The sequence below is a fragment of the Rana temporaria genome, chromosome 7, assembly GCF_905171775.1.
Source record: "Rana temporaria chromosome 7, aRanTem1.1, whole genome shotgun sequence".
Taxonomy (NCBI): domain Eukaryota; kingdom Metazoa; phylum Chordata; class Amphibia; order Anura; family Ranidae; genus Rana; species Rana temporaria.
The window spans coordinates 210,059,696-210,084,700 of NC_053495.1; the positions used below are offsets into that span (position 1 = coordinate 210,059,696).

Genomic DNA, 25,005 nt, shown 5'->3' on the forward strand with positions numbered 1-25,005 from the left:
CCCACGGGCGCGCGCGGCATGAAATCCTGCAGGACGTTCTAGAACGTCCTGTCAGGATTTCATAACCACTTCCCGGACGTAAATCGGCCATAGGCCGGGCGGGAAGTGGTTAAAGTCAATGGGAGGAAATTTTGCATTGAAGTCAATAGGACGCCGTGTGCCATTATCAGCATCTTTTTCTATCGGCAAAACGTTACTAACCCTATTTTTTCGGCGGCCGATATATCGGCGCATCCCTAATGATTGTAGTGTGAGGAGGGGGAGGGGATATTCCAGCACACAGCCCACTTCCCGTAGATATGAACCAGCCGACCATCCAGAGTTATCATTTTATTTATTATTTCTACACACAAGACGGGACGGCGTCACACACAGAATGACCCCACAGGAGCCGCACTTCCTCCTCAGACACGCAGGGGATTGGCTGCTTCTTGGATACTAAAGTCACGTTAAAGGGAACCTGTCATGAAAAATAAAGGCAGGTCCGAGTACACAGCCTGTGATGGAGCGGCAGCTTCCATCTGAGGCTTCTGATTGGAGGGTTTTCTGCTCGTCTGCAGAGCATCACTCCGGGTCCTGTCTGTCCCCCCGACCAATGGAAGCAGATCGTCAGAAGCGCGGATGTAAAGACAGATATAAGGCACTGTGTAGGAGGTCAGACGCTTCCGAGATCCCGGACACCCCGCAGCAGCAATTCTCACACCACGATCTCAAATAAAAAAACATTCAGAAGGTTCATCAATAAATAAAACAAAGAGACACGACACCGATATGTCCCAGAAATGGCGCCCCCTGCAGGTACTGGCCGCATCACACATCTCTCTCGGTTATGTCACAAGTCTTGTCATGTGACCAGCGGCAGGGGGCGGGATTAGTGTTCAGTATGAGGTCACTGCTTCTACACTGGAGAAGTCAGTGTGATGTCAGTGGCTCCACCCCTTTAACAGTTCTCCAAATACAGATGGAGCCGTGCAGTCCTACGCGTTTCACAAAGGGCAAGCGGACGGTCTGTGAGATATCTTCTCCCCCCCCCCCGGGGTCAGGACTGGTCCACTCCAGCTGCAGCGGCTTCCTCCTTGGGGGGCGGTTCCAGGTAGATGGGATTCACGGATATAGGCTTCTTATTCCTGCGTCAGAAAGAGAGGGGCAGAAGGTTAGTGGCGAGTCAAAGAGTCAAGAAAAAAGTCAGGGATGAGGGCAAGGGTCTGAATACGGTCAGAGATGAGGGCCAGGAGCCAAGCATTCCAAAATAAGGTCAGGGATTAGGGCCAGGGGCCAAACAGTCCAGAATAAGGTCAGTGAAGAGGGCCAGGGACCAAACTGTCCAGAATAAGGTCAGGGATGAGGGCCAGGAGCCAAGCATTCCAAAATAAGGTCAGGGATGAGGGCCAGGAGCTAAAAATTCCAGAACATGGTCAGGGACCAAACAGTCCACAATAAGGTCAGGGAAGAGGGCCAGGAGCCGAACATTCGAGAATAAGGTCGGGAAAGAGGGCCAGGAGTGGGACATTCAAGAATAAGGTCGGGGATAAGGGCCAGGAGCCGAACAGTCCAGAATAAGGTCAGGGATGGGGCCAGGAGCCGAAAAGTCCAGAAGAGGGCCAGGAGCCAAACAGTCCACAATAAGGTCAGGGATGGGGGCCAGGAGCCGAGCAGTCCAGAATAAAGTTGGGGATAAGGGCCAGGAGCAAAACAGTCCACAATAAGGTCAGGGATGGGGGCCAGGAGCCGAGCAGTCCAGAATAAAGTTGGGGATAAGGGCCAGGAGCAAAACAGTCCACAATAAGGTCAGGGATGGGGGCCAGGAGCCGAGCAGTCCAGAATAAAGTTGGGGATAAGGGCCAGGAGCAAAACAGTCCACAATAAGGTCAGGGATGGGGGCCAGGAGCCGAGCATTCGAGAATAAGGTCGGAGAAGAGGACCAGTAGCTAGAAATTCTAGAATAAGGTCAGGATGAGGGCCAGGGGACAAATTGTCCAGAATAAAGTTGGAGATGAGGGCCAGGAGCCGAACAGTCCAGAATAAGATTAGGGAAGAGGGTTGGGAGCTGCACTGTCCCGAAGAAGGTCAGGGAAAAGTTAGGAGCGGAGGGGTGCACAGTCCGGGATGAGGGCTGCGGATAGGCAGTTGTATTAGAATAATCCTCGCTGATCCTGCCATGAAGGTCCTCGGTTGGGCGCTCCCTATTATGGGTGACAACGTTCTGTCACCCAGCTGTATTGTAATATGTCCCCCCCCACCACCCCACAGCAGTGAAGACTACAAATAGTAGCGCTGAATCCGGAGGAAGCGATTATATACTACATGGGGGGGGGGGGGAGTGTTCCGTGCACAGACACAGCACCGGTCTTCTCTAATGGAGTAAAACCTCCATTAATTATATAGCTATGGAGAGTTTTGGGGTATGACATCACTATAAAGGGGATACACTCGGCTACAATGGAATTGCTGCAGAGGAGACATGAATGGGAAACCCGCAGTGACTCTCCTCCAATATCCCTGAATGTAAATGATGGATCTGGAGCTCCTCCTGGTGGACATCTGCAGAACTGTCAGTGGAAAATGTGAACTCTCTAGTCTAGATCATTATTGTACATGTGACTTGTGTGATGACAAAAGCCCGATTTTTTACAGGAGGGGGGAATTCTGCTCTTCTACAGAAGGAGGGGGAGGGGGTAGGGGGGTCTGCTTTATTTCAGGGGATTTTGCCTACACTGAGTGTGATATAGGGCCATCAATACAACCCCTACACCTACATTCCCTGCATGAATACATTCCAATTATAACACAAGGTGGCAATGAGAGAAAGGAGACGGGCAACGTCCCATGAGAGGAAGGAGACAGGAGGAAGGAGACGGGCAACGTCCCATGAGAGGAAGGAGACAGGAGGAAGGAGACGGGCAACGTCCCATGAGAGGAAGGAGACAGGAGGAAGGAGACGGGCAACGTCCCATGAGAGGAAGGAGACAGGAGGAAGGAGACGGCCAACGTCCCACGAGAGGAAGGAGACGGCCAACGTCCCACGAGAGGAAGGAGACGGCCAACGTCCCACGAGAGGAAGGAGACGGCCAACGTCCCACGAGAGGAAGGAGACGGCCAACGTCCCACGAGAGGAAGGAGACGGCCAACGTCCCACGAGAGGAAGGAGACGGCCAACGTCCCACGAGAGGAAGGAGACGGCCAACGTCCCACGAGAGGAAGGAGACGGCCAACGTCCCACGAGAGGAAGGAGACGGCCAACGTCCCACGAGAGGAAGGAGACGGCCAACGTCCCACGAGAGGAAGGAGACGGCCAACGTCCCACGAGAGGAAGGAGACGGCCAACGTCCCACGAGAGGAAGGAGACGGCCAACGTCCCACGAGAGGAAGGAGACGGCCAACGTCCCACGAGAGGAAGGAGACGGCCAACGTCCCACGAGAGGAAGGAGACGGCCAACGTCCCACGAGAGGAAGGAGACGGCCAACGTCCCACGAGAGGAAGGAGACGGCCAACGTCCCACGAGAGGAAGGAGACGGCCAACGTCCCACGAGAGGAAGGAGACGGCCAACGTCCCACGAGAGGAAGGAGACGGCCAACGTCCCACGAGAGGAAGGAGACGGCCAACGTCCCACGAGAGGAAGGAGACGGCCAACGTCCCACGAGAGGAAGGAGACGGCCAACGTCCCACGAGAGGAAGGAGACGGCCAACGTCCCACGAGAGGAAGGAGACGGCCAACGTCCCACGAGAGGAAGGAGACGGCCAACGTCCCACGAGAGGAAGGAGACGGCCAACGTCCCACGAGAGGAAGGAGACGGCCAACGTCCCACGAGAGGAAGGAGACGGCCAACGTCCCACGAGAGGAAGGAGACGGGCAACGTCCCACGAGAGGAAGGAGACGGGCAACGTCCCACGAGAGGAAGGAGACGGCCAACGTCCCATGAGAGGAAGGAGACGGCCAACGTCCCATGAGAGGAAGGAGACGGGCAACGTCCCATGAGAGGAAGGAGACGGGCAACGTCCCACGAGAGGAAGGAGACGGGCAACGTCACATGAGAGGAAGGAGACGGGCAACGTCCCATGAGAGGAAGGAGACAGAAAGAATGAGATGGCAATGTCCAATGAGAGGAATGAGTTTTACTTACGAATATGGAGAAAACGGGACTCCCACCACCAGGAAATGATTCTTCTTTCGGAATAGACGCCACAGACCATTGTGGTTTCCCCGAACGTCCAGATCCCAGACATGGAGGCACTGTACAAAAAAAGACAATTCTATTGTCTGTGTATATGAAGTCCTTGTACAGAAAACCCGCTGATCATACAAAGAGGAATTCTATTCTCTATTTACACCAAACACAGATCAGCTACAACGTTCCCGATATCAGGAGAGGTCACGCTCACATTTTATTTTTTTATTGGTTGAACTTGTCTTTTTTTCAACCTAACTATGTGACATGCTGGGGAGGTCACGCTCACATACTGGGGAGGTCAGGCTCACATACTGGGGAGGTCAGGCTCACATACTGGGGAGGTCACGCTCACATGCTGGGGAGGTCACGCTCACATGCTGGGGAGGTCACGCTCACATACTGGGGAGGTCACGCTGGGGAGGTCACGCTGGGGAGGTCACGCTCACATACTGGGGAGGTCACGCTGGGGAGGTCACGCTCACATACTGGGGAGGTCAGGCTCACATACTGGGGAGGTCAGGCTCACATACTGGGGAGGTCACGCTCACATACTGGGGAGGTCACGCTCACATACTGGGGAGGTCACGCTCACATACTGGGGAGGTCACGCTCACATGCTGGGGAGGTCACGCTCACATGCTGGGGAGGTCACGCTCACATGCTGGGGAGGTCACGCTCACATGCTGTGGAGGTCACGCTCACATGCTGGGGAGGTCAGGCTCACATACTGGGGAGGTCAGGCTCACATACTGGGGAGGTCAGGCTCACATACTGGGGAGGTCACGCTCACATACTGGGGAGGTCACGCTCACATACTGGGGAGGTCACGCTCACATGCTGGGGAGGTCACGCTCACATGCTGGGGAGGTCACGCTCACATGCTGGGGAGGTCACGCTCACATGCTGGGGAGGTCACGCTCACATGCTGGGGAGGTCACGCTCACATACTGGGGAGGTCACGCTCACATACTGGGGAGGTCACGCTCACATACTGGGGAGGTCACGCTCACATACTGGGGAGGTCACGCTCACATGCTGGGGAGGTCACGCTCACATGCTGGGGAGGTCACGCTCTCACATGCTGGGGAGGTCACGCTCTCACATGCTGGGGAGGTCACGCTGGGGAGGTCACGCTGGGGAGGTCACGCTCACATACTGGGGAGGTCAGGCTCACATACTGGGGAGGTCAGGCTCACATACTGGGGAGGTCACGCTCACATACTGGGGAGGTCACGCTCACATGCTGGGGAGGTCACGCTCACATACTGGGGAGGTCACGCTCACATGCTGGGGAGGTCACGCTCACATGCTGGGGAGGTCACGCTCACATGCTGGGGAGGTCACGCTCACATACTGGGGAGGTCACGCTCACATACTGGGGAGGTCACGCTCACATGCTGGGGAGGTCACGCTCACATGCTGGGGAGGTCACGCTCACATGCTGGGGAGGTCACGCTCTCACATGCTGGGGAGGTCACGCTGGGGAGGTCACGCTCACATACTGGGGAGGTCAGGCTCACATACTGGGGAGGTCAGGCTCACATACTGGGGAGGTCACGCTCACATACTGGGGAGGTCACGCTCACATGCTGGGGAGGTCACGCTCACATGCTGGGGAGGTCACGCTCACATGCTGGGGAGGTCACGCTCACATACTGGGGAGGTCACGCTCACATACTGGGGAGGTCACGCTCACATACTGGGGAGGTCACGCTCACATGCTGGGGAGGTCACGCTCACATACTGGGGAGGTCAGGCTCACATACTGGGGAGGTCACGCTCACATACTGGGGAGGTCACGCTCACATGCTGGGGAGGTCACGCTCACATGCTGGGCGAGATTTATGAACATTGGGCACCTTCGCCAGCTGTGTCCAGGTGGTGAAATCGGCTTCCTGCTCCATGCGGATGAACATGACGTAGGTTTTCCCCTCCGTGTCGGGGACGAAGGAATCCTCGCAGGGGTCCTTACTGTGATCCAGAACCTCCGCCTCTCTGCAAGAGAAGAAACACGCTCAACTGCATCGCCCACAACCAACCAATCACTGCAGCCGGGGAAAACCCTCTGCCGATCGCTGCAACGCTGAGCGTCCAAACAGAACTTACCGGAGGATCCGATGGATCTCCACCTCGTAGGCGTCCTTCCTCAGACTGCGCTCCGCGGGGGAGGAGAGAAGAGGCACCAAGAGAGGAAGAAATACAAACAATCAGCAGGAATGTAAAATCTTTTAATTTTTTTAAATCAATTTTGATGTTTTATGGAGCGCTCTATATTCATCTGATTTGATCACCTCTGGGTTTTATATTATTTATTCTAAAAAATAAATAAAACATTTTGAAAAAAAAAAAACAAAAAAAAAAAAACAATAATTTCTACTTTCTGTTACAAAACATATAAAAAAAAAAAAACGAATTTCTTCATATATTTAGGCCAAGCTGTATTCTGCTACACGACTTTGGTAAAACTTGGCGACTTTGACGCGACTTGAAGCAATGATCTGTGTAATGTTGAGGTCTACGGACCGCAAGTTGCATCAAAGTCGGACCAAAGTACTGCAGGGACTACTCTGAAGAAGTGGCACAGATATGAACGGTACTCATTGGAAATCATGGGGTACGACTTGTCATGTGACTTTACAGTCTCAAGTCGCAGAAGGAGCGCACCTCCTGATGTACAGGTAGGCGATTGTGTCTTTACATACCCCCCTCCTGCATTAAAATTCCTGGGGGCGGGTTGGTAAGTGGTTAAAATTGTATTTATTTTTTTAACCACTTAAGGATCCGCTCACGTACATATACGTCGGCATTTTAAAGATTGATATCTCGGTAACGGCGGCAGCCGCTGCCACAACCCAGATATCCATCTTTCCTGTGAGCAGTCCTGTTAACGATAACAGTTGTCTCCGCAGCGGATTCGCCGCAAGATCACCGTTATCGGCGGCGGGAGAGGGCTCCCCCCTCTCTCCCACGCCCTCCGCCGCTTACCGGAGCCGTCGGCAGCGGCGGAGGCGATCGCGTCCTGCTCGGCTGGGATACGAGTGAAGGGCAAGATGTCCCTCCACCCGTCACCATAGCATAGCAGGGCGGAAGCGACATCAGAACGTCACTTCCGCCCATGCGTCTTAACCACTTGAGACCCGCGCTGTAGACGAAAGACGTCCACAGCGCGGCTCTCAAGTGCCGGGTGGACGTCCTGTTGTTTACATTCCACGTGCGCGCCACTGGGGGCGCGCAGCGGGGAAACACTGTGCCCGGGGCATCACTGGGAAGCCGATGCGCGTGCCTGGAGGCCGCGATGTCCGCGATCGGCGGTGACAGCAGGGACGTGGAGCTCTGTGTGTAATGATGGGGTGTAAACACAGAGATCCACGTCCTGTCAGGGAGAGGAGACCGATGGTGTCCCTTGTATATAGGGACACCGATCAGGACACCTCCCCCAGTCACCCCCCTTCCCCCACAGTAAGAATCACTAATTAGGGAATACATTAACCCCTTCCTCGCACCCTAGAGTTAACCCCTTCCCTGCCAGTCACATTTATACAGTAATTAGTACATTTTTATAGCACTGATCGCTGTATAAAGGTGAATGGTCCCAAAAATGTGTCAAAAGTGTCCGATGTGTCCGCCGCAATATCGCAGTCCTGACAAAAATCGAAGATCGCCGCCATTACTAGTAAAAAAAAAAAAAAAAAATAATAATAGAAAAAAAAAAAAAAAGTCATAATTCTATCCCCTATTTTGTAGACGCTATAACGTTTGCGCAAACCAATCGATAAACGCTTATTGTGATTTTTATTTTTACCAAAAATATGTAGAAGAATACGTATCGGCCTAAACGGAGGAAAAATTATTATTATTATTTTTTTTATTGGATATTTATTATAGCAAAAAGTAAAAAATTGTGTTTTTTTTTTTCAAAATTGTCGCTCTATTTTTGTTTATAGCGCAAAAAAAATAAAACCCGCAGAGGTGATCAAATACCACCATAAGAAAGCTCTATTTGTGGGGGGAAAAGGACGCCAATTTTGTTTGGGAGCCACGACGCATTACTGCGCAATTGTCATTCAAAGCGACGCAGTGCCGAAAGCTGAAATTTCGCCTGGGCAGGAAGAGGGTATATGTGACCAGGAAGCTAGGGGTTAAAGGGACATTTTCTTGTTGTCATTTTTTCAAATGACAATTTTACTTTATTTTTTTTGCATTTTAGTGTAAATATGAGATGTGACGTCTTTTTGACCCCTCCCCCGGATCTCATATATAAGAGGACCTGTCATGCTTTTTTCCTATTACAAGGGATGTTTACATTTCTTGTAATAGGAATAAAAGTGACACATTTTTTATTTATTTTTAGTGTAAAAATTAATAAAATAACCAAAAATAAATAAGAAAACTAAAATATTTTTTTTTTAAAGCGCCCTGTCCCGACGAGCTCGCGTGCAGAACACATACGTGAGCAGCTCCCGCATATGAAAACGGTGTTCAAACCACACATGTGAGGTATCGCCGCGATCGTTAGAGCGAGAGCAATAATTCTAGCTCTAGACCTCCTCTGTAATTTAAAAGATGCAACCTGTAGAATTTTTTAAACGTCGCTTATGGAGATTTTTAAGGGTAAAAGTTTGACGCCAAATTCCACGTGCGGGCGCAATTTTGAAGCATGACATGTTGGGTATCATTTTACTCGGCGTAACATTATCGTTCACAATATATAAAAAATTGGGATAACTTTACTGTTGTCTTATTTTTGAATTAAAAAAAGTGATATTTTCCTCAAAAAAGTGCGCTTGTAAGACCGCTGCGCAAATACCGTGTGACAGAAAGTATTGCAATGACCGTCATTTTATTCTCTAGGGTGTTAGAAACAAAATATATAATGTTTGGGGGTTCTAAGTCATTTTCTAGCAAAAAAATAACTGTTTTAATCTTGTAAACACTGGGCTAGATTCAGATAGAATGGTCTATCTATGTGCCGGCGTAACGTATCTCGGATACGTTACGCCGCCGTAAATTTGGGCGCAAGTTCCGTATTCAGAAAGAACTTGCGCCCTTAGTTACGGCGGCGTAACGTGTTTGGTCCGGCGTAAGCCCGCCTAATTCAAATGGGGATGATGTGGGCGATGATGTGGGCGTGTTTTATGTATATTAACTGTGACCCCACGTATTTGACGGCATGCGCCGTCCGAATATCCCAATGTGCGCTGCTCCAAAGTACGCCGCAAGGACGTATTGGTTTCGACGTGAACGTAAATGACGTCCAGCCCTATTCGCGAACGACTTACGCAAACGACGTAAAATTTTCAAAACTCGGCGCGGGAACGACGTCCATACTTAACATTAGCTACGCCTCATATAGCAGGGGTAACTATACGCCGGCGGGACGTACGTTTCTGAATCGGCGTATATACCTAATTAGCATATTCCTTGCGTAAATATACGGAAGCGCCACCTAGCGGCCAGAGTAAAATATGCAGCCTAAGATACAAACGGTGTAAGACACTTACGCCGGTCGGATCTTAGGGAAATCTATGCGTAACTGATTCTCTGAATCGGGCGCATAGATACGACCCCGCAACTCAGAGATACAAAGGCGTATCTCGTATCTGAATCCGGCCCACTGAGTCTGAAAAACAGGCAAGGTCCTTATTCCTATCGCTGTTTCTCTCGCGTCGTGTAGTTTGTAGCTGAAATCACCACAATCCATCTAGAAAAAACACAATGAATAAATATATGTATTTATTAAAGGGGTTTTCCACCTTTTTTTTAAGTTTATTAAAAGTCAGCAGCTACAAAAAGTGTAGCTGCTGGCTTTTAATAAACAGACACTTACCTGCTCCACGGCTCCAGCGACGCGCCGGCCGGGGCTCCGTTCCTCGCCCCCCCTCGCCGGCCGGCGTCTTCATTCTTAGTGTGGGCACCCGGCCGTGACAGCTTTCGGCTTCACGGCCGGGCACCCACTGCGCATGCGCGACGCCGTCCGATTGGACAGGGGCTCGCCTACAGGGAGGGGCTGTGAAAAGGCGATTAAGCTAATCGCCTTTCCAGCCCCTCCGCAGAAGGAGGAAGTGGGACAGGAAGTCCCCTTCTCCAGAAGCCCCCACTCACCCCCCCAAAAAAAATTACATGCCAAATGTGGCATGTAAGGGGGCGAGGAGTGGGTTAAGAGGAAGTTCCATTTTTAGGTGGAACTCCTCTTTAAACTGTCCATCAGCTATCCAGTGGCTTGAGCAGAGATCCAGTGACTCAGACAGCGTGTGACCCAGAGATCCCGGGACTCCAGAGATCAGAGATATATGTATTACATTTATTGTATTTTTTCTTTGTAGACTGATTATGGTCATTTCAGCTGCACATGAAAACTTGTTTAACAGTGCTGAAGAAGCGACAACCCTGCGAAACGCGTAGACTGAGGTTGCAGTTGGGAGGAGGTATATAAATGTATGAACATTCCCCCCCCCCACCTATCAATGGACAACCCCGGCACCCCCTCACCTCTCCACGTTGGATATCTGCACATTGGGAACCGTGTTGAATTTGTGTTTTTTGAAGTAAGCTTCCTGCAGAATACAAAAGATGTGATGAGGGTTCTGAATTGCCGAAATCACCGACAGATAGACATGGACACCGAACATTGTGACCACTGACTATATACACCGTATCTATCCCCCCCCCCAATATATGTATATGCCCCCTCTGTATACAGTCAGTGGTCAAAATGTTCTGGCTGATCTGTGTATACAATGAGCCGGATTCCCGTAGAGCGGCGTACATTTATGCCGGCGTAGCGCATCTCATATGCGCTACGCCGACGTAACATTGAGAGGCAAGAACTGTATTCACAAAGCACTTGCTCCCCAACGTGGCGCCGGCGTAACGTAAATTGTCCGGCGTAAGCCCGCCTAATTCAAAGTAGGAAGGAAGTGGGCGTGATCCATTCAAATGAATTGTGACCCCATGCAAATGAAGGGCCGAACGAACGGCGCATGCTCACAATCACGTCGCATTTACTCCCTAAGATACGCCGGCTCAATGCCTACGACGTGAACGTAACCTACGGCCAGCCCCATTCACGTACGACTTTCGTAAACAATGTAAAATACGACGGCTGTTCCGTCGTCCATACCTTTGCATGGGATGCGCCTCCTATAGGTGGAATAACTTTACGTCGGACGCCTTACGTAAACGGTGTAGATTACAGCGACGGGCGCAAGTACGTTCGTGAATCGGCGTATCTCGGTCATTTGCTTATTCGACGCGCAAATCAATCGAAGCTCCCCTTGCGGCCAGCGTAAATATGCGCACAGGCTCCGGCGGCGTAGGGAACTTACGTCGGTCGGATGGAGCCACATTTCAGGCGTATCTAGCATTAGGAATCAGGCGCAGAGATACGACGGCTCATCTGTGCACTTACGCGGCGTATATAAAGATACGTTGGCGTAAGTGCTTTGAGAATCCGGGCCATAGTCTCTATCCCCCCCAATATATGTATATCCCCCCTCTGTATACACCGACAAGCCAGAACATTAAGACCACTGACCGTCGTCAATGTATCTATCCCCCCAATATATGTATATCCCCCCCCCTCTGTATACACAGATCAGCCAGAATATTAAGACCACTGACTGTATACAATGTATCTATCCCCCCCAATATATGTATATCCCCCCCATATACACAGATCAGCCAGAATATTATGACCACTGACTGTCGTCAATGTATCTATCCCCCAAATATATGTATATCACCTTCTGTATACACCAATCAGACAGAACATATAGTCAGTGGTCATAATGTTCTGGCTGATCTGTGTATACAGACTATATACTTTGTATCTATCCCCCAATATCTGTATATCCCCCCTCTGTATACATAGATCAGCCAGAACATTATGACCACTGACTGTATACTATGGCCCGAATTCACAAAGCACTTGCGCCGACCTATCTCCAGATATGCAGCGTAAGTGAAAATATGCGCCGTCGCATCTGTGCGCCGTACCCACAAACTAAGATACGCCTAAAAACAGGCTTTTTAATCCCGCCGACGTAACTTGCCTACGCCGGCATACGGTGGGCGCACATTTACACTGGCCGCATGGTGGCGCTGCCATTGATTAGCTGTTCAAATATGCAAATGAGGGAAATATTTCTGCACCCTTCCCATCATTCTCCTCTCTGCACCCTTCCCGACATCGCCGCAATGACTTGTTAACGAGCGAGTGGATTCCATGCTGCTGCTGCCGCCCCGTGGCCTGGCCTCGGTGGTCTTGTGGGAAATCCGGGCCTGCACAATGTACCTTCGGAGGTCCGTCGGGGTCCATGGTGCCTGGACAGGTCAGGACAGCAAAAGAGGGACCCACTCAATACAAGGCGTGTTGGTCATAGTGTTATGGCCGATGGGAGTAGAGATACGCACACACAGCACCATCCCCCGTCAGCCTCATAGATCACTATTAGAGGGATATATATATATATAATAAAGGGATAAAATATCTTACATGGAAATATCCGTTCATGTTGAGCCCCACGATGCCGAAGTGATAGGACCGGGACACGTCCGGGATCAGGCACTCCCGCCCCTTCCTCTGTTCCGGCATTCTCATCCACATATCCCAGTCCCACAGCTGGAGCACAGAGAGGGAGAACGGTGTCAGCACAGCACAACGGGGGGGGTCACTTACCGGCAGCGGGATGGTGACCGTCAGCCACCTACCTTCTCTGGAGTCGGCCATTTTGGCTCCAGTTCATCCTTGTAAAGAGTCCTGCGAAGAACCCACCCCAGGCCGGGCATGGTCTCCACCCTGTAGAGGAGCGAGGGATCCTCCGCCGTGTGCTCATAGCCCTGCACAGGGGGGGACAGGAGGATGAAGGACACAGAACTGACAGAGAGAAGAGAGTCCTCAGAGCCAATCAGTGGAGGGTTATTGGAAATATCAGATGATAATCATCATCATTGATAAGCATCGGATTGTGTGACTCGTGTCAGGTTACCAATGTGTCCGCCCCTTCATTTCCAATAAACCTACGATGACTGAGTATGGCTCCGAGGACCTCTGAGGATAGGGATAAAGGATGGGGGACATAGGGAGGGGGACATAGGGAGGGGGACAAAGGATGGTGACACAAAATCAGAGACATAGGAATGGGGACAAGGGATAGGGGGCATAGAGATGGGGACACAGGATAGGGACACAGCATAGGTGACATAGGGATGGGGACACAGGATAGGGGGCATAGAGATGGGGACACAGGATAGGGGGCATAGAGATGGGGACACAGGATAGGGGGCATAGAGATGGGGACACAGGATAGGGGGCATAGAGATGGGGACACAGGATAGGGGGCATAGAGATGGGGGACACAGGATAGGAAAACACATGATGGGGACACAGGATAGGGGACACAAAATCAGACACATAGGGATGGGGACACAAAATCAGACACAGGGATGGGGACACAGGATAGGGAACATAGGGATGGGGGATACAGGATAGGGGACAATGGGATGGGGACACAGGATAGGGGACATAGGGATGGGGACACAGGATAGGGGTGGGAACACAGGATAGGGAACATAGGGATGGGGACACAGGATAGTGGACATAGGGATGGGGACACAGGATAGGGGTGGGAACACAGGATAGGGAACATAGGGATGGGGACACAGGATAGTGGACATAGGGATGGGGACACAGGATAGGGGACATAAGGATGGGGACACAGGATAGGGAACATAGGGATGGGGACACAGGATAGGGGACATAGGGATGGGGACACAGGATAGGGGTGGGAACACAGGATAGGGAACATAGGGATGGGGACACAGGATAGTGGACATAGGGATGGGGACACAGGATAGGGGACATAAGGATGGGGACACAGGATAGGGAACATAGGGATGGGGACACAGGATAGGGAACATAGGGATGGGGACACAGGATAGTGGACATAGGGATGGGGACACAGGATAGGGGACATAAGGATGGGGACACAGGATAGGGAACATAGGGATGGGGACACAGGATAGGGAACATAGGGATGGGGACACAGGATAGGGAACATAGGGATGGGGACACAGGATAGTGGACATAGGGATGGGGACACAGGATAGGGGACATAAGGATGGGGACACAGGATAGGGAACATAGGGATGGGGACACAGGATAGGGAACATAGGGATGGGGACACAGGATAGGGGACATAGGATATGGTTGGGGACACAGGATAGGGGTGGGGACACAGGATAGGGAACATAGAGATGGGGGACACAGGATAGGGGACATAAAGATAAAGGACCCAGGGATGGGGGACACAGGATAGGGGGCATAGAGATGGGGACACAGGATAGGGGGCATAGGGATGGGGACACAGGATAGGGGACATAGGGATGAAGAACACAGGGATGGGGGACACAGGATAGAGGACACAGGATAGGGGACATAGAGATAAAGGACCCAGGCATGGGGGACATAGGGATGAAGGACACAGGGATGGGGGACACAGGATAGGGAGATATAGGGATGGGGACATAGGGATGGGGACACAGGGATGAATGACACAGGGGTGAAGGACACAAGATAGGTGACATAGGGATGGGGGACACATAGGGATGGGGACAAAGGGAAGGGAACATAGGGATAGGGACCCAGGATAGGGGACAAAGGAATGGGGGACGCAGGACAGATGACACAGGGATGCTAACAAAGGATGGGGGACATAGGGGTGTAGGACACAGGATAGAGGACATAGGGATGGGGGACACAAGATAGAGGACATAGGGATGGGGGACACAGGGACGAAGGACACAGGGGTGAAGGACACAGGATAGGTGACATAGGGATGGGGGGACATTAGGATGGGGACACAGGGAAGGGAGGATAGGGACCCAGAATAGGGGACATAGGAGTGGGGGACATAAGGATGAGGAAGCAGGGATGGGGGACACAGGACAGATGACACAGGGATGCTAACAAAGGATGGGGGACATAGGGGTGTAGGACACAGGATAGAGGACATAGGGATGGGGGACACAAGATAGAGGACATAGGGATGGGGGACACAGGGACGAAGGACACAGGGGTGAAGGACACAGGATAGGTGACATAGGGATGGGGGGACATTAGGATGGGGACACAGGGAAGGGAGGATAGGGACCCAGAATAGGGGACATAGGAGTGGGGGACATAAGGATGAGGAAGCAGGGATGGGGGACACAGGACAGATGACACAGGGATGCTAACAAAGGATGGGGGACATAGGAATGGGGACACAGGGATAAGGACAAATAAAGGAGGACAGGATGGGGGACATATAGATGGGGACACAAGACATGAAATATAGGGCTGGGGGACACAGGGATAGGGACACAGAATGAGGGACACTTACCTGATCATTCCACGCGGAGATGCAGTACAAGCTCTCATCCTCCTCCAGGAGATGGATGGTCTGACTCAGAAAACTGCAGACACAAGACAGGAACATAAATAAAGCAGAACAAACACCTTCTAGTCCCTCAATATTTACAGAAAATATCCGCTACGCAGCGTTCAGTATATATTTATTATCTTTTCATAATGCTCCACACTGAAATCAGGCTGAGGGTGGGAGGTCCTACACTGTGAGCCACCCATGCTTTTCTTCTGTGACCAATCCCACCATCTATGAGACACTTGGGTTTCGCCCCTAGAGAGCTGGAAGGGGAGGGGTTTAGCCCTCGTGGGCAGGAAGTTAGCCCCTAGGGAGCTGGAAGGGGAGGGGTTTAGCCCTCGTGGGCAGGACAATAAGGGGGTGAAGTTAGCCCCCAGTAAGCTGAAATAGGAGAAATTGACACCTAGAGGGCTAGATGAAGGGGGTTTAGCCAATAACAAGGCTCTGGGATCTGCAGTAGGGGTGCTAAGGTCCCAGGGCCTGGATGGAGAAGTGATCAGATCCTGGGGCCTAGATGGAGAGATTGAAATGACACCACACACGGGGGCCACATACAGTTACAATTGGCAAAAGATCTACCAAAAAAATCACCACCATACATGACACGATGAAAGGAAGGAAAAGATGTCTGTAAACCTCAGAAAGCTTCCATCGCTCCTTGTTCTCCCATGCCGCGCTCCATCTTTCAGGCTGAATCCGCCATCTGTTCTGGAGCCGTGTATTGAGCGACCCAAAAATTCTACAGAGAAGATTTCACCTACCTGAAGAAATCCACCGAGATGTCCAGATCTTCCTCCAGAACGATGACAAACTTGGCGTCCTAAATGTAGAATAAGAAATCAGAGAGCTGTCATAGAACGTTCCCAGATCTCCCTCCGGGGACCCCGAATTTCACTCCAATAATAGGATCTCATATCTGGGTAATCTCACTGATCTCCCTGCCGCCCTTCTCCCTCCTACCTGCCCCTCTCGCCCTTCAAACCTCCCACCCGCCCTTCTCCCTCCCGCCCTTCTCCCTCCCACCTGCCCTTCTCCCTCCCGCCTTCCTTCCACCTGCCCTTCTCCCTCCCGCCCTTCTCCCACCCGCCCTTCTCACTCCCGCCTTCCTTCCACCTGCCCTTCTCCCTCCCGCCTTCCTTCCACCTGCCCTTCTCCCTCCCACCTGCCCTTCTCCCTCCCGCCCTTCTCCCACCCGTCCTTCTCCCACTCGCCTTCCTGCCACCCGCCTTACTCCCACCCGCCTTCTGCCTTCCACCTGCCCTTCTCCCGCCTTCCTCCCACCTGCCCTTCTCCCTCCCACCTGCCCTTCTCCCTCCCGCCTTCCTTCCACCCGCCCTTCTCCCTCTTGCCTTCTTCCCGCCCTTCTCCCTCCCGACCGCCCTTCTCCCTCCCGCCTTACATCCCACCCGCCCTTCTCCCTCCCGTCTTTCTCCCGCCCGCCCTTCTCCCACTCGCCCTTCTCCCTCCCGACCGCCCTTCTCCCAGCCGCATACCTCCCACCGGCCCTTCTCCCTCTCATCTCCCTCCCACCCTTCTCCCTCCTGCCTTCCTCCCATCCGCCCTTCTCCCTCCCTTTCTCCCACCCGCCCTTCTCCCTCTTGTCTCCCTCCTGCCTGCCCTTCTCCCTCTTGTCTCCCTCCTGCCTGCCCTTCTCCCTCCCGCCCTTCTCCCAGCCGCATACCTCCCACCCGCCCTTCTCCCTTTCTCCCTCTTGTCTTCCTCCCGCCCTTTTCCCTCGCCCTTCCTCCCACCCGCCCTTCTCCCTCCCTTCTCCCACCGGCTTTCCTCCCTCCCGCCCTTCTCCCTCCCTTTCTCCCACCTGCCTTCCTCCCACCCAGCCGCATACCTCCCACCTGCCCTTCTCCCTCTTGTCTTCCTCTCGCCCTTCTCCCTCCCGCCGTCCTCCCACCCGCCCTTCTCCCTCCCTCCCTTCTCCCACCGGCCTTCCTCCTTCCCGCCCTTCTCCCAGCCGCATACCTCCCACCCGCCCTTCTCCCTCCCGCCTTCCTCCCACCCGCCCTTCTCCCACCCTTCTCCCTCCCTTCTCCCACCCGCCCTTCTCCCTTCTCCCACCCGCCCTTCTCCCACCCTTCTCCCTCCCTTCTCCCACCCGCCCTTCTCCCACCCTTCTCCCTCCCTTCTCCCACCCGCCCTTCTCCCTCCCGCCTTACATCCCACCCGCCCTTCTCCCTCCCGTCTTTCTCCCGCCCGCCCTTCTCCCACTCGCCCTTCTCCCTCCCGACCGCCCTTCTCCCAGCCGCATACCTCCCACCGGCCCTTCTCCCTCTCATCTCCCTCCCACCCTTCTCCCTCCTGCCTTCCTCCCATCCGCCCTTCTCCCTCCCATCCGCCCTTCTCCCTCCCTTTCTCCCACCCGCCCTTCTCCCTCTTGTCTCCCTCCTGCCTGCCCTTCTCCCTCTTGTCTCCCTCCTGCCTGCCCTTCTCCCTCCCGCCCTTCTCCCTCCCGCCCTTCTCCCAGCCGCATACCTCCCACCGGCCCTTCTCCCTCTCATCTCCCTTCCACCCTTCTCCCTCCTGCCTTCCTCCCATCCGCCCTTCTCCCTCCCATCCGCCCTTCTCCCTCCCTTTCTCCCACCCGCCCTTCTCCCTCTTGTCTCCCTCCTGCCTGCCCTTCTCCCTCTTGTCTCCCTCCTGCCTGCCCTTCTCCCTCCCGCCCTTCTCCCTCCCGCCCTTCTCCCAGCCGCATACCTCCCACCCGCTCTTCTCCCTTTCTCCCTCTTGTCTTCCTCCCGCCCTTTTCCCTCGCCCTTCCTCCCACCCGCCCTTCTCCCTCCCTTCTCCCACCGGCTTTCCTCCCTCCCGCCCTTCTCCCTCCCTTTCTCCCACCTGCCTTCCTCCCACCCAGCCGCATACCTCCCACCTGCCCTTCTCCCTCTTGTCTTCCTCTCGCCCTTCTCCCTCCCGCCGTCCTCCCACCCGCCCTTCTCCCTCCCTTCTCCCACCGGCCCTTCTCCCTCCCGCCTTTCTTCCACCCGCCCTTCTCCCTCCCGCCTTCCTCCCACCCGCCCTTCTCCCTCCCTCCCTTCTCCCACCGGCCCTTCTCCCTCCCGCCTTTCTTCCACCCGCCCTTCTCCCTCCCGCCTTCCTCCTTCCCGCCCTTCTCCCAGCCGCACACCTCCCACCCGCCCTTCTCCCTCCCGCCTTCCTCCCACCCTTCTCCCACCCGCCCTTCTCCCTTCTCCCACCCGCCCTTCTCCCTCCCGCCTTCCTCCCACCCGCCCTTCTCCCACCCGCCCTTCTCCCACCCGCCCTTCTCCCTCCCTTCTCCCACCCGCCCTTCTCCCTTCTCCCACCCGCCCTTCTCCCTCCCTTCTCCCACCCGCCCTTCTCCCTCCCTTCTCCCACCCGCCCTTCTCCCACCCTTCTCCCACCCGCCCTTCTCCCTTCTCCCACCCGCCCTTCTCCCTCCCTTCTCCCACCCGCCCTTCTCCCTCCCTTCTCCCACCCGCCCTTCTCCCTCCCTTCTCCCTCCCGCCCTTCTCCCACCCGCCCTTCTCCCTCCCTTCTCCCACCCGCCCTTCTCCCTCCCTTCTCCCACCCGCCCTTCTCCCTCCCTTCTCCCACCCGCCCTTCTCCCACCCTTCTCCCACCCGCCCTTCTCCCTTCTCCCACCCGCCCTTCTCCCTCCCTTCTCCCACCCGCCCTTCTCCCTCCCTTCTCCCACCCGCCCTTCTCCCTCCCTTCTCCCTCCCGCCCTTCTCCCAGCCGCATACCTCCCACCCGTCCTCCTCCATCCCCGCCTTTCTCCCAGCTGCCCTTCTAACCATCACTTCTTGATTAGAATAACTACAAAAAACAATTCTCACCGGATGGAGGTTGAAGGAGGCTGTCAGGCTGGCTTTGTAGTGCTGGGAAAGAAGAACGGACAATGTCAGCTCTACAGCCTTCCCATGATGGGAATGGTGCAGAGGGGAGGATGATGGGAAGGGTGGGGAGAGGAGGATGACGGGAAGGGTGGGGAGAGGAGGATGACGGGAAGGGTGCGGAGAGGAGGATGACGGGAAGGGTGGGGAGAGGAGGATGACGGGAAGGGTGGGGAGAGGAGGATGACGGGAAGGGTGCGGAGAGGAGGATGACGGGAAGGGTGGGGAGAGGAGGATGACGGGAAGGGTGCAGAGAGGAGGATGACGGGAAGGGTGCGGAGAGGAGGATGACGGGAAGGGTGGGGAGAGGAGGATGACGGGAAGGGTGCAGAGAGGAGGATGACGGGAGAGGTGCAGAGAGGAGGATGACGGGAAGGGTGGGGAGAGGAGGAGGATGGGAATAGTGGGGAGAGGAGGATGATGGGAAGGGTGCGGAGGGGAGGATGACAGGAGAGGTGCAGAGAGGAGGATGACGGGAAGGGTGGGAAGAGGAGGATGATGGGAAGGGTGCAGAGAGGAGGATGATGGGAAGGGTGCAGAGAGGAGGATGACGGGAGAGGGGCAGAGAGGAGGATGACGGGAAGGGTGCGGAGAGGAGGATGACGGGAAGGGTGCAGAGAGGAGGATGACGGGAAGGGTGCAGAGAGGAGGATGACGGGAAGGGTGCAGAGAGGAGGATGACGGAAAGGGTGGAGAGAGGAGGATGATGGGAAGGGTGCAGAGAGGAGGATGATGGGAAGGGTGCAGAGAGGAGGATGATGGGAAGGGTGCAGAGAGGAGGATGACGAGAGAGGTGCAGAGAGGAGGATGACGGGAAGGGTGCAGAGAGGAGGATGACGGGAAGGGTGCAGAGAGGAGGATGACGGGAAGGGTGCAGAGAGGAGGATGACGGGAAGGGTGCAGAGAGGAGGATGACGGGAAGGGTGCAGAGAGGAGGATTATGGGAAGGGTGCAGAGAGGAGGATTATGGGAAGGGTGGGAAGAGGAGGATGACGGGAAGGGTGGGGAGAGGAGGATGACAGGAAGGGTGCAGAGAGGAGGATGATGGGAAGGGTGCAGAGAGGAGGATGATGGGAAGGGTGCAGAGAGGAGGATGACGGGAGAGGTGCAGAGAGGAGGATGACAGGAAGGGTGCAGAGAGGAGGATGATGGGAAGGGTGCAGAGAGGAGGATGACGGGAAGGGTGCAGAGAGGAGGATGACGGGAAGGGTGCAGAGAGGAGGATGACGGGAAGGATGCGGAGAGGAGGATGATGGGAAGGGTGCAGAGAGGAGGATGACGGGAGAGGTGCAGAGAGGAGGATGACGGGAGAGGTGCAGAGAGGAGGATGACGGGAGAGGTGCAGAGAGGAGGATGATGGGAAAGGTGCAGAGAGGAGGATGATGGGAAGGGTGCAGAGAGGAGGATGACGGGAGAGGTGCAGAGAGGAGGATGATGGGAAAGGTGCAGAGAGGAGGATGACGGGAAGGGTGGGGAGAGGAGGATGATGGGAATAGTGTATAGAGAAGGATGATGGGAAGGGTGTAGAGAGGAGGATGATGGGAAGGGTGGAGAGGAGGACGATGGGAAGGGTGCAGAGAGGAGGATGACGGGAAGGGTGCAGAGAGGAGGATGACAGGAAGGGTGCAGAGAGGAGGATGACAGGAAGGGTGCAGAGAGGAGGATGATGGGAAGGGTGCAGAGAGGAGGATGATGGGAAGGGTGCAGAGAGGAGGATGATGGGAAGGGTGCAGAGGAGGATGATGGGAAGGGTGCAGAGAGGAGGATGACGGGAAGGGTGCAGAGAGGAGGATGACGGGAGAGGTGCAGAGAGGAGGATGATGGGAAGGGTGGGGAGAGGAGGATGACGGGAGAGGTGCAGAGAGGAGGATGATGGGAAGGGTGCAGAGAGGATGATGATGGGAAGGGTGCAGAGAGGAGGATGACGGGAGAGGTGCAGAGAGGAGGATGATGGGAAGGGTGGGGAGGAGGAGGATGATGGGAAGGGTGCGGAGAGGAGGATGATGGGAAGGGTGCAGAGAGGAGGATGACGGGAAGGGTGGGGAGAGGAGGATGACGGGAAGGGTGGGGAGAGGAGGATGATGGGAAGGGTGCAGAGAGGAGGATGACGGGAGAGGTGCAGAGAGGAGGATGATGGGAAAGGTGCAGAGAGGAGGATGACGGGAAGGGTGGGGAGAGGAGGATGATGGGAATAGTGTATAGAGAAGGATGATGGGAAGGGTGCAGAGAGGAGGATGATGGGAAGGGTGGAGAGGAGGACGATGGGAAGGGTGCAGAGAGGAGGATGACGGGAAGGGTGCAGAGAGGAGGATGACAGGAAGGGTGCAGAGAGGAGGATGACGGGAAGGGTGCGGAGAGGAGGATGATGGGAAGGGTGCAGAGAGGAGGATGACGGGAAGGGTGCGGAGAGGAGGATGATGGGAAGGGTGCAGAGAGGAGGATGACGGGAGAGGTGCAGAGAGGAGGATGACGGGAGAGGTGCAGAGAGGAGGATGACGGGAGAGGTGCAGAGAGGAGGATGATGGGAAAGGTGCAGAGAGGAGGATGATGGGAAGGGTGCAGAGAGGAGGATGACGGGAGAGGTGCAGAGAGGAGGATGATGGGAAAGGTGCAGAGAGGAGGATGACGGGAAGGGTGGGGAGAGGAGGATGATGGGAATAGTGTATAGAGAAGGATGATGGGAAGGGTGTAGAGAGGAGGATGATGGGAAGGGTGGAGAGGAGGACGATGGGAAGGGTGCAGAGAGGAGGATGACGGGAAGGGTGCAGAGAGGAGGATGACGGAAAGGGTGGAGAGAGGAGGATGACAGGAAGGGTGCAGAGAGGAGGATGACGGGAAGGGTGCAGAGAGGAGGATGATGGGAAGGGTGCAGAGAGGAGGATGACGGGAAGGGTGCGGAGAGGAGGATGATGGGAAGGGTGCAGAGAGGAGGATGATGGGAAGGGTGGGGAGGAGGAGGATGATGGGAAGGGTGCAGAGAGGAGGATGATGGGAAGGGTGGGGAGAGGAGGATGATGGGAAGGGTGGGGAGAGGAGGATGACGGGAGAGGTGCAGAGAGGAGGATGATGGGAAGGGTGCAGAGAGGAGGATGATGGGAAGGGTGCAGAGAGGAGGATGATGGGAAGGGTGCAGAGAGGAGGATGATGGGAAGGGTGCAGAGAGGAGGATGATGGGAAGGGTGCAGAGAGGAGGATGATGGGAAGGGTGGGGAGGAGGAGGATGATGGGAAGGGTGCAGAGAGGAGGATGACGGGAAGGGTGCAGAGAGGAGGATGACGGGAGAGGTGCAGAGAGGAGGATGACGGGAGAGGTGCAGAGAGGAGGATGATGGGAGAGGTGCGGAGAGAAGGATGATGGGAAGGGTGGGGAGAGGAGGATGATGGGAAGGGTGCAGAGAGGAGGATGATGGGAAGGGTGCAGAGAGGAGGATGATGGGAAGGGTGCAGAGAGGAGGATGATGGGAAGGGTGCAGAGAGGAGGATGATGGGAAGGGTGCAGAGAGGAGGATGATGGGAAGGGTGCAGAGAGGAGGATGATGGGAAGGGTGGGGAGGAGGAGGATGATGGGAAGGGTGCAGAGAGGAGGATGACGGGAAGGGTGCAGAGAGGAGGATGACGGGAGAGGTGCAGAGAGGAGGATGACGGGAGAGGTGCAGAGAGGAGGATGATGGGAGAGGTGCGGAGAGAAGGATGATGGGAAGGGTGGGGAGAGGAGGATGATGGGAAGGGTCACCACATTACCTGGGCCACGCGGGCGTTCTTGATGCTGATTGGCGTGTGCTGGATGCCCTTCAGGCCGTACAATTCCACCACATCCATTGGCTCCTGACACACACGGGAAACACCGGAGGAAGAATTTATTATCTTTGTTGGGTTTCAATGGACCCCTGAATTATACGGCTGTCTGTGTCTCATGGCGCCACTAAAACAGGAAGTGATGAGGAATCTAAAATGTTTCAGTTGTCACCAGACCAGGAAGAGAGGAGGAATCTACCAATGGTGACACGTCTTCTGGTGACAACTGTATAAGAAACAACTTCCCCTGAGTTCTATCAATTTATGTTTCCTTGAAGTGAAGGAAAGTCCCCCCCCCCCCCCCCCCCCCAATGACGGGTTTTATCTTTTCCCGACTCCATCAAAAACTAAAAGTTCAGGGAGGGGATTACACGGGGCAGATTGCAGGGAGACTAAAATATTACAGATCTGACCCCCCCCCGTCGCTCTGGTCACACGTTGAATTCCCACAATAAAGTATAAGTGAAGGTGTCGGGGTACACTGGCATTACCTCATAATATCCATCGATAAAGACGGTGATCATCTGGGGGTTCACACCCTGAGCGGAGAGCAGAGAGCGCAGCATCCTGAGAGACAGACAGAGAGGTCACAGAACATTCACAGCATGAAATCATGTAATGCTAATAACAACCCCCCCCCCTACATACAGCTCACCTGTACTGGTAATAACACCTCCCCATATACGGCTCACCTATACAGGTAACACCCCCCCTCCACATAAAGCTCACCTGTACAGGTAATAACACCCCCCATATACGGCTCACCTGTACAGGTAATAACACCCCTCTACATACAGCTCACCTGTACTGGTAATAACATCCCCCATATACAGCTCACCTGTACAGGTAATAACACCCCCCCCATATACAGCTTACCTGTACAGGTAACACCCCCCTCCACATACAGCTCACCTGTACAGGTAATAACACCCCTCTACATACAGCTTACCTGTACAGGTAATAACACCCCCCATATACAGCTCACCTATACAGACAATAACATCCCCCATAAACAGCTCACCTGTACAGGTAATAACGCCGCTCCACATACAGCTCACCTGTACAGGTAATAACGCCCCTCTACATACAGCTCACCTGTACTGGTAATAACACCCCTCATATACAGCTCACCTATACAGTAATAACACCCCCCTATATACAGCTCACCTCTACAGGCAATAACATCCCCCACATACAGCTCACCTGTACAGGTAACACCCCCCTTCCACATACAGCTCACCTGTACAAGTAATTCGGTCTGTTCCCCGCAATCACTGCCACCGGAACGTTCCACACCTTGTTGTCTTTTAGCTGTTGTAAAGGAAAAGCACAGAGTAAGCGATTTTCTGTGGTCTTATACCGACTACCTTCACTTTTAGGTCACATTTCAGGGTTACCTGCAGAAAACTCAGAGGACACAGGAAGTCTTTCACCTTTGGGTTATATTGCTGCCTACAAGAGGACTGGACAAGAACAAACAAAAACCTTGCAGGCCAGCCTAGGATAACCTCCTTCCCCCCGGTACCAGGGGGGCTCTGCAGACTCTGATGTAAGGGGGGGGGGGGCCTGCAGACTCTGATGTAAGGGGGGGGCCCTGCAGACTCGATCTGAGGGGGGGCCTTCCGGATTAAGACCCAAGGGGGGCCACTGCAGACTCAGACCCAAGGGGGGCCACTGCAGACTCAGACCCAAGGGGGGGCCACTGCAGACTCAGACCCAAGGGGGGGCCACTG

The 25,005-nt window shown here is 54.4% G+C and overlaps 1 protein-coding gene across 2 annotated transcripts in view; it reads right to left on the reverse strand.

Moving 5' to 3' along the window:
- Positions 1 to 317: 317 nt before the first annotated feature.
- The window catches only part of POMGNT1 (protein O-linked mannose N-acetylglucosaminyltransferase 1 (beta 1,2-)), a 36,677-nt gene continuing 11,989 nt past the window's right edge, over positions 318 to 25,005 (reverse strand). For both annotated transcript variants that reach the window (XM_040360944.1, XM_040360945.1), the window contains exons 10-22: positions 24,513 to 24,583; positions 23,764 to 23,839; positions 23,219 to 23,302; positions 19,422 to 19,463; positions 16,356 to 16,414; positions 15,553 to 15,625; positions 12,881 to 13,009; positions 12,666 to 12,791; positions 10,661 to 10,725; positions 6,278 to 6,322; positions 6,031 to 6,166; positions 4,124 to 4,233; positions 318 to 1,127 (exon numbers count right to left, since the gene is read on the reverse strand). In XM_040360944.1, the coding sequence (XP_040216878.1) occupies positions 1,040 to 1,127; positions 4,124 to 4,233; positions 6,031 to 6,166; positions 6,278 to 6,322; positions 10,661 to 10,725; positions 12,666 to 12,791; positions 12,881 to 13,009; positions 15,553 to 15,625; positions 16,356 to 16,414; positions 19,422 to 19,463; positions 23,219 to 23,302; positions 23,764 to 23,839; positions 24,513 to 24,583 (1,104 nt within the window). In that variant the 3' untranslated portion in view covers positions 318 to 1,039. The remainder of the gene's footprint in view (positions 1,128 to 4,123; positions 4,234 to 6,030; positions 6,167 to 6,277; positions 6,323 to 10,660; positions 10,726 to 12,665; positions 12,792 to 12,880; positions 13,010 to 15,552; positions 15,626 to 16,355; positions 16,415 to 19,421; positions 19,464 to 23,218; positions 23,303 to 23,763; positions 23,840 to 24,512; positions 24,584 to 25,005) is intronic.